At 45.6% G+C, this 10,000-nt stretch overlaps 1 protein-coding gene across 2 annotated transcripts in view; it reads right to left on the bottom strand.

Moving 5' to 3' along the window:
• The window catches only part of ches1 (checkpoint suppressor 1), a 114,830-nt gene that overhangs the window by 16,653 nt on the left and 88,177 nt on the right, over positions 1 to 10,000 (bottom strand). For both annotated transcript variants that reach the window (XM_083791053.1, XM_083791054.1), the window contains exon 5: positions 8,756 to 8,814. In XM_083791053.1, the coding sequence (XP_083647179.1) occupies positions 8,756 to 8,814 (59 nt within the window). The remainder of the gene's footprint in view (positions 1 to 8,755; positions 8,815 to 10,000) is intronic.

The raw sequence follows: 10,000 nt of genomic DNA, 5'->3' as shown, positions 1-10,000 counted from the left end.
CCTCAAATCTTATCCTCATACATTGCTCAGCCAATCAAATCATCGATGTGGGGTGCTCAGCCAATAAAATCATCGCTGTGGGGTGCTCAGCCAATCAAATCATTGCTATGGGGTGCACACAAACACACAAAGCTGGACATAAAATGGCACACTTATGCACAATGTGCATTACATTCCATCAATGTATAGTTATATACACATTCACACGCCAACAGAGGAGGCAACCATGCAAGGCACCAACATGCTCATCTGGGACAGTTAGGGGTTCAGACACTTCCACACTAAGTTGGGGGGGTCGAACCGGGAACCTTTCAGATTCTCTAAGTCAGTAGTTCTCAACCAGTTGTCCGGGGACCACTAGTGGTCCTTAAGGACCACTCAAATGTTTCATTTTACACTCTCAGCAGTCAAATTACTGTTAAACATCTGCATTACTTCATTTACAATAAGTCTACACGTTTAGAGAATGTAGAAGAATTGTTATTTTTGATCAATGTTTGCCAACAGCAACAACATTTTCTTTCATTTTGGGTGTGAGAGGCTAAATGTCATCTGTCTCTCTATAGGCGTGGCTCTGAAAGAACAGGCTAGCACAATTTACAGACAGTCTTCTGTTTCTGATTCATGTTCATACACAGGTCAGTTGCTTCATCCACTGATCCCACCAAGGAAGAATAAGTCGATTGAACTCTGACTCTGACACGGAGTCAGTTACTTTAACCCGTTTTCTTCTCGTCTCAAGTCTGTTTAAAAAGCAAGCAAGCGGTTATGTATTTGCTGCACTGACCCCCAGAGCTGAATTCAAACTAAATTCATAATTGTTCAAATGAGACAACTAAATGCTGAACTGCATGCTCACGTGGATGTTATACGTTCACCTGCCATACACAATCTGATATGTTCGGGTCTGGCTTCGTCCGTCGTTAAATGGGGAGGAATGTCCGGAATGTTGAAGACAAGGTTTGTTTTAATTGACGGGTTAAGTATGTTTTGCAAAGACAATGAAGGGGTGAGCGGCCCATGTTGTAATGTGTCAAAACGTACGACTGACAAGAAGAGAATGGCAGCTACTCTACTTCTTAGAAAAACAAGAGTAGATGGAAGAAAAACAAAGCACATTGGCACATGAATGTGGTGAAATAGCCACACAAACAATGTACTATGTCCAATTGAAGGAGTTGGCAAATAATTTTATATTTTTTAAATACTGTACTAGCTGGCGTGTAGGTCTACTCGTCCGACTCCAGTGTGTAAATATCCTGTAAGTTACGGACACATAGTTGCCGTTAATTCTACTCTTAAGTCTTAATAAACACAAATCTGTTTCTGATTGATGTATAGCTTCAGCGATGCAAATAGCCTGCGTTCTGCATCCTTAGACTCACTAAATTGAGAATGGACGCAATCATGTCACCCTCCGGGGGTTCTGGGATGCAATACTGTACACAGTACTGTACTAAAATGTCCCTGGGACCCATCTGGTTCGTGAGGGGGTTCCAGGTGGTCCCCAGCTAAATGATGGAGAGTTGGTAACCAAATGGACCCTTGTAAATCTTTAACTCTCTCAAGAGTTAAATTATTGTTAAACATCTGCATTACTTAATTTACAAGAAGTCTACACAATTAGAGAATGTATAGAATAATTGTTATTTTGAGTTGTGCCGTTGTGTCTGAGAGGCAAAATCTCATCATACGGTGGTCTGTGGCTCAAATGGCGAATAAATAATGGTCCTTGATATGAAAGTGGTTGAAAGCCACTGATGTAAAAGACCACGCCTGGGTCCCGGGACCCATAAAGACCACCCCTGGGTCCCGGGACCCATAAAGACCACCCCCATTACATTGAAAACCTATTTACATCCCTGTAGCTTAGTTGATTTACCTGCCATGACAGGCATCACTAATGAGCTCCTCTCGTTCCCCTTCGGTTCTTAGGATGGCTCACAGCCAAAGATGTTCTGTGGTTGGCATTGACTGTTTTATAACGGTAATTCTGTAAAAATGAAGACTTTTATTATTTCCGTCTTGGTTTCGGCACTCCATGACACGTTCACAACAGATTCCAGTTTATTGGTGGTTGCTAAACCCGCTTAGAGGTGTATTACAGATTACAACCCCTTCCTTTATGGTTTATGCTCAAGTGAATTACTTCCTTTTTTCTTTCTGCAACCTGTGCCCATGACCGCGGCCATCTTGAGATCATCAGAGTTTGGAAGCGCTTACTTTCAGCAAAGCAACGTCCTGCTGCCTCCTGCATTATGTGCAAATTTAAAAACGTGTGGTACGCATGCAGGGCAGTTGAGTGAAATCTAACGAGCACTTCCAAACTGCAACACACAAAAATAATCACCTGCAAGGAGAAAAAAAAGTAGCTCATAACATTTTTGAGTGGTGCAACCACTCCAAGGAACTAGCTATGTCCCTATGTTTAGAATACCAACATGGGGCACTGTTCACTCACTTCAGACCGGTCTAATTTTATGAAACAAACACTTTGCAGTTAGAAAGAGGATAATTCAAGCTTTTCGTACAGCTGCAATGACTGGTGAGTTTGACGTCGTTTAATACAATCAGGCAAATTGCACCTATAACGTAATGGCAAGATGGCCACAGTATATAGTCAATGTTTGTATAGCCTAGATGCTCCAAGATGGCCACAGTATATAGTCAATGTTTGTATAGCCTAGATGCTCCAAATTACAAACTACACCGTTGGTTGTCTGCCATGTCTGTCTGGCATGTTGAATGGCAGTAAAGCGTAATTTATGGCTAAACTGATGGATGACAGGTTGGCTGGCAGACATGTGCCAGGACTTCATGTTGCGTTTGTTCAAAATGAACACGGCAGTCTAGCACACATGCAGCTCCTATAAAGGTTTAAATGGGGGGCATTTCAAATCATTCTAACCACTCCAACCATATGTTATACTTTGGCTATTCAATAGCAGATATACAAGCTCATGAGCTCATACATGAACCTGAAAATTAAGCGTGCAAATCTTTGAATATATTTCAGTCAGACAACTCACGAATAGATTGACCAATATTTATTGCAAGCATGAGTAACAAGTGTGACTTGGCGTTCGGCTCTGCTGGATTTCTCCCTGCTCGGCACGATTAAGCAACAACATAAAACATAAAGAGCAGGGAGATAGATATACAATAACCCCCCCATGGGGAGCATAAATAGCAGAGCCCACCGGTGGTGCTGGGGTGGTGGTGGGAGAAAACATCACATACAACCGGGAACCATGAGCAGAGGAAGGCAGGAAGAGCATGGAGTCTATAGTGAGCTTAAGTAGCCTGCCCGATTGGTCAGCTGACTGCCGCATCGGCGAATGACGTGTGAGACTTGCACACACTTATACGCCCACATAGTAATGCAGCATGTTAACCCCTTGAGTATAGTATGTGCCTTTGAGCATGGCATGAACCCCCTTGAGGTTGTCTGACTGAACTGCCTCGCAAGCTTCGTATTATATATATATTTTTTTTTAAAGCGAACATCTTTTCAATCTTTGATTCTGGCTTCAGACGGGAGGGTCGCGGACAGACATCAATTTGGGGGTCCTCCGAAACACTGCGTTACCATTACACCCGCACGCAGTCGCAGACTCATTCAAACCAACGGCTTCCTTCCAGTTCCCGCTCGAGTGAAATTGACCCAGATCTATTTGTATACAGTGCACGATAATTGTGATTTACTCACAATCAACTCTCAACTGGCGGGGGGAGGGGGGGGGGCTTGCCTGTGTGTGCGTGTGTGTGCGTGCGCAGCCCCAAAGCGGCATCGGCGGGCTATCTATTTCTCCCCCTGCAGGGAGACGTACTGTAGATAAATCAATGTAAATGTGGGTCCATGTGAGCAACAGAGGAGCAGGACGGGGGGATTTCTTTTAGCTTAGCTCAGCTCAGAGTGGGATGTAGGGAACGCACCAGGCCCTGATTGGGGGCTTTAAGGACACAGCCCCGTTGTGATGTACTGCGGGGCTCAATGGAGATATATACCGCTGTCGACGGGCATGCAGAAGAAACCTCTTATCTCCATATTCTAAACCTTTTGGGTTGTTGTTGTTTTTCTTTCGTGAATTTAAAGGGATTGTGATATTTAAAAAAAGGTTTTTGTAATTTGTCAGGTTAGGTTTTCTGAGCTCAATTGCACCCAAAAGAAACTGAACTTTTAACATTCACCATTTTCTGTGGTCTGGGGTTTTCTGGCTAAAACAAGTGCTCTGATTTCCTTGCTGACTGTGATGTCACAGTCAGCAAATCCCATATATGACATAGGAATCTGCCAGCAGATGTCACTGTTTTCATTGCAGCTCAAAAGGCTTCACAGACACAGAAAAAGATGCATGCTCTTCCTGCCTTCCTCTACACATGGTTCCTGGTTGTTATGTGATGTTTGCTCCTACATATATGGTTCCTGGTTGTTATGTGATGTTTGCTCCTACATATATGGTTCCTGGTTGTTATGTGATGTTTGCTCCTACATATATGGTTCCTGGTTGTTATGTGATGTTTGCTCCTACATATATGGTTCCTGGTTGTTATGTGATGTTTGCTCCTACATACGTATATGGTTCCTGGTTGTTATGTGATGTTTGCTCCTACATACATGTTTCCTGGTTGTTATGTGATGTTTGCTCCTACATGGTTCCTGGTTGTTATGTGATGTTTGCTCCTACATACATGTTTCCTGGTTGTTATGTGATGTTTGCTCCTACATGGTTCCTGGTTGTTATGTGATGTTTGCTCCTACATATATGGTTCCTGGTTGTTATGTGATGTTTGCTCCTACATATATGGTTCCTGGTTGTTATGTGATGTTTGCTCCTACATGGTTCCTGGTTGTTATGTGATGTTTGCTCCTACATGGTTCCTGGTTGTTATGTGATGTTTGCTCCTACATATATGGTTCCTGGTTGTTATGTGATGTTTGCTCCTACATGGTTCCTGGTTGTTATGTGATGTTTGCTCCTACATGGTTCCTGGTTGTTATGTGATGTTTGCTCCTATATGGTTCCTGGTTGTTATGTGATGTTTGCTCCTACATGTTTCCTGGTTGTTATGTGATGTTTGCTCCTACATGTTTCCTGGTTGTTATGTGATGTTTGCTCCTACATGGTTCCTGGTTGTTATGTGATGTTTGCTCCTACATGGTTCCTGGTTGTTATGTGATGTTTGCTCCTACATGTTTCCTGGTTGTTATGTGATGTTTGCTCCTACATATATGGTTCCTGGTTGTTATGTGATGTTTGCTCCTACATGGTTCCTGGTTGTTATGTGATGTTTGCTCCTACATGGTTCCTGGTTGTTATGTGATGTTTGCTCCTACATGGTTCCTGGTTGTTATGTGATGTTTGCTCCTACATGGTTCCTGGTTGTTATGTGATGTTTGCTCCTACATATATGGTTCCTGGTTGTTATGTGATGTTTGCTCCTACATGGTTCCTGGTTGTTATGTGATGTTTGCTCCTACATATATGGTTCCTGGTTGTTATGTGATGTTTGCTCCTACATGGTTCCTGGTTGTTATGTGATGTTTGCTCCTACATATATGGTTCCTGGTTGTTATGTGATGTTTGCTCCTACATATATGGTTCCTGGTTGTTATGTGATGTTTGCTCCTACATATATGGTTCCTGGTTGTTATGTGATGTTTGCTCCTACATATATGGTTCCTGGTTGTTATGTGATGTTTGCTCCTACATATATGGTTCCTGGTTGTTATGTGATGTTTGCTCCCACGCTCTCAAGAGTTACATTATTGTTGAACATCTGCATTGCTTAATTTACAAGAAGTCTACACGATTACGGAATGTATAGAAGAATTGTTATTTTTGATCAACGTTTGCCAAAAGCATGGAATTGTGAACAAAATCCTATCCAACGACAACAGAATATTCTTTAGTTATGTGATGTATGTTCCCCATGGGGTTTTTTATTGTATATCTATCTCCCTGCTCTTTATGTTTTATGACGGTGTTTAATCGAGCAGGGTGAAAATGCAGCAGAGCCGAACGCCAAGATAAATATCATATGCACACTTGTATTCTCATTGTATAATAAATATTGGTTAAATCTATTCGTGAGTTGTGTGAACTGAAATGAAAATTAATGTCATGAAACCTTTAACGCACTACTCACATTACAGCGTCACACAAAAGCATTCCAAAGTATATCAGATCTGCAAGCTCGAAACGACTAAATGAGTTAATAGCACAGGCAGACTCTTCACATATACTAGAGCATGTCTGAAATAAATGTCAAGAGCTGAAATCGACGTGTAAATATGAAATAAATGCTAGATGAAATGTTAGAGACCACAGAAGTGAGGCCTGTTTTCTCAACTCGTTTCTCTGCAAAAATAATTACTCTACAAGCCATGCATATCTCCAAAACTGATGGTGGGTCAAACTGAACAACAAATATGTCAATTTGAAGCTATGATTGAAAAACGAAAATGAATAATAATCCAATGACTGTCTCCCATTCACGGTGGGTCACATATGAGGTTTCCACCCCCCCCCCCTCACTGTGTGCCTTTCTTCCGCATCATCAACAGAACCTATTTATCCTGTGTGTCTGTGTCTGTGTGTGTGTGTGAGTATCCGATGAACAGCAGCAGCGTGACGGCGTCACATTGTTTGCGCTCAATAGTTGAAGCAGAGTTTGACAAGAGTTGACAAGGCAAGTACACCCCCCCCGCCCCGCCCACAACAATATGCCCTCCTCCTGCACTATATTCTATATGCCAGTGGTCCTGCATCAGTGGTCCTTGAGGGGGTTCCAGGTGGTCCCCAGATATACTTGGCAACCAAATGGACCAGTACAATGAAAACCATTCATTTTAAGCTCTCAAGAGTTACATTATTGTTGAACATCTTGCATTAATTAATTAATTTACAAATGAGAGAATGTAGAAGAATTGTTATTTTTGATCAACATTTTCCAAAAGCATGGAATTGAGGACAAAATCCTATATCCAACGACAACAACAAAATATTCTTTCGTTTTGGGTCTGAGAGGCTAAATGTCATGCATGGTCCGTGGCTCAAATGCTGAATAAATGATGGGCCTTGATATGAAAACCACTACTGTATATGCTATAACCTCTCTGGGTTCCGTTAGGGTTTCTGAATGGACCCTTACAGGTCTGGAATTATGACGGGAACCAAATGGTTCCAGTCCATCCTTCCATCCTCTCTCCATTCATTCATCCACCTGACCATGCTAGCCAGCCAGACTTATCTCTCCCAGACATTAAGAGGGTGTGTGCGTGCGCGCGGGAGGGTGGGGTGTGGTCCTGAGGGAGTCTCTCTCTCTTCCTCTCTCTGTCTCTCTCCCCCACATGGTCTCCTTGACCATTACTCCTCCATTAGGAGCCGTGATGGAGGCCGCTGTGCTGCATCCGTCCTCGTCCATTTAGACAGGCTCCCACAACCAGCCCTGATTGGGATCCAATGTCCATTTTAAACCTCCGCCGCCCGGGGAGAGAGAGAGAGAGAGCAGAGATGATGGAAGGGTGTGTGTGTGTGTGTGCGTGTGCGTCGGGGTGGAACTGAGAGGTGTCGGGTAAAGATACAGGAATCATACGGGATGTGATGTTTGAGCCGTAGCAAGATTTCCCGTCCGTCCTTGTTTGCTTCCATTTACTTATTGTGTCTCTTTAAAAGCTTCCCGTACTGTACTGTACTGTACTGTACTGTACTGTACTGTACTGTACTGTACTGTACTGTACTGTACTGTACTGTACTGTACTGTACTGTACTGTACTGTACTGTACTGTACTGTACTGTACTTTACCGAACCGTACCGTAATGTACCGTACTGTACTGCTCTGCCCGTCAGGAGAGCATCCTCCCCAGGAGCGTGCAGAGAGTGTTAGAGGGGCAGGGGCTGAAATCCCATATAAAGAGGGCACTTTTGGACAAAAATAGCGAAAATAGAAGATCTACAAGCTATCAATGAATTGCATTTAGAATTAATTGCATTTTTATAGGGCTTTTCCAAGTGCTCAAAGCGCGTTCATTCATTCATACATTGGGAGGTGAAGCGGCGAACAGTCGACCCCTACAGTGTCAAGCTCACACCAACCGACTCAATGGAGGCAATGTAGGGGTCAGTGTCTTGCCCAAGGACACTTCGGAGGAGCCAAGATTCGAACCGCCGACCCAGGGATCATTGGACGACCTGCTCTACCTCCTGAGCCACAGCCGCCCTCAATGCGTCGCGCAAGGGCAGTTGTTTTACAGATGGGTAAAAGGGCAGTTGTTTTACAGATGGGTTAAAGGGCACTTGTTTTACAGATGGGTAAAAGGGCAGTTGTTTTACAGACGGGTAAAAGGGCAGTTGTTTTACAGACGGGTAAAAGGGCAGTTGTTTTACAGACGGGTAAAAGGGCAGGGCCTGAAGCCCCCTTTGATGTCTATGTGTACACGTCCCTGGATCCTCTCCTCTGGCGCGGTGCCAATCGCCACAACTCTCAGCACTCTCTATTATGGTGCACTTCTAAAAGGAGAGGCTAGGAGAGAGAGAGGGAGAGAGAGACACGACTGGCTCTGCACGAACGGAAGAGAGGTTGACCGAGCCGACACAGGAGAGAGAGAGAGAGAGAGAGAGAGAGAGAGAGAGAGAGAGAGAGAGAGAGAGAGAGAGAGAGAGAGAGACATATAGAGATAAACTTGAGATTGAGAGAGAAAAGCCAAAAGGCAAGTGTGGGGAAAAAATAGATTCAATAAAAAAACGTTACCTTGCAAGAGGACTCCGCCGTTCTTTCTGAAGAAGGGGCTCCCCGACCACAGTGGAGCGCTGGAGAGAGAGAGAGAGAGAGAGAGAGAGAGAGAGAGAGACAGAGAGGGAGTGGGGGAACAGAGATAAGTGAAATGATCAGTGATTTGCTCGTATGTCAGCACACAGCAGCGATGGCCAGTGTTTACCTATATACTGTAGCAGCGCGGCGGTACATATACTGAAATCAGCCGATCTGCAAGCCTGCGGCCGGTGAGGTTATAGATCGGCTGTTTTCCGCCAGCGAGACACCCTGCACGCCAGTGAGACACCCTGCACGCCAGTGAGACACCCTGCACGCCAGTGAGACACCCTGCACGCCAGTGAGACACCCTGCAAGCCAGCGAGACACCCTGCACACCAGTGAGACACCCTGCACACCAGTGAGACACCCTGCAAGCCAGTGAGACACCCTGCACACCAGTGAGACACCCTGCACACCAGTGAGACACCCTGCACACCAGTGAGACACCCTGCACGCCAGTGAGACACCTGCAAGCCAGTGAGACACCCTGCACGCCAGTGAGACACCCTGCACACCAGTGAGACACCCTGCACACCAGTGAGACACCCTGCAAGCCAGCGAGACACCCTGCACGCCAGTGAGACACCCTGCACACCAGTGAGACACCCTGCACACCAGTGAGACACCCTGCACACCAGTGAGACACCCTGCACACCAGTGAGACACCCTGCACACCAGTGAGACACCCTGCAAGCCAGTGAGACACCCTGCACACCAGTGAGACACCCTGCACACCAGTGAGACACCCTGCACACCAGTGAGACACCCTGCACGCCAGTGAGACACCCTGCAAGCCAGTGAGACACCCTGCACGCCAGTGAGACACCCTGCACACCAGTGAGACACCCTGCACGCCAGTGAGACACCCTGCAAGCCAGCGAGACACCCTGCACGCCAGTGAGACACCCTGCACACCAGCGAGACACCCTGCAAGCCAGTGAGACACCCTGCACGCCAGCGAGACACCCTGCACGCCAGTGAGACACCCTGCAAGCCAGCGAGACACCCTGCACGCCAGTGAGACACCCTGCACACCAGTGAGACACCCTGCAAGCCAGCGAGACACCCTGCAAGCCAGCGAGACACCCTGCAAGCCAGCGAGACACCCTGCACGCCAGTGAGACACCCTGCAAGCCAGCGAGACACCCTGCACGCCAGTGAGACACCCTGCACACCAGTGAG

Source organism: Protomyctophum parallelum (genome assembly GCF_964188405.1).
Source record: "Protomyctophum parallelum genome assembly, chromosome: 19".
NCBI classification, from domain to species: domain Eukaryota; kingdom Metazoa; phylum Chordata; class Actinopteri; order Myctophiformes; family Myctophidae; genus Protomyctophum; species Protomyctophum parallelum.
This window is presented reverse-complemented; position numbering and strand designations above follow the sequence as displayed.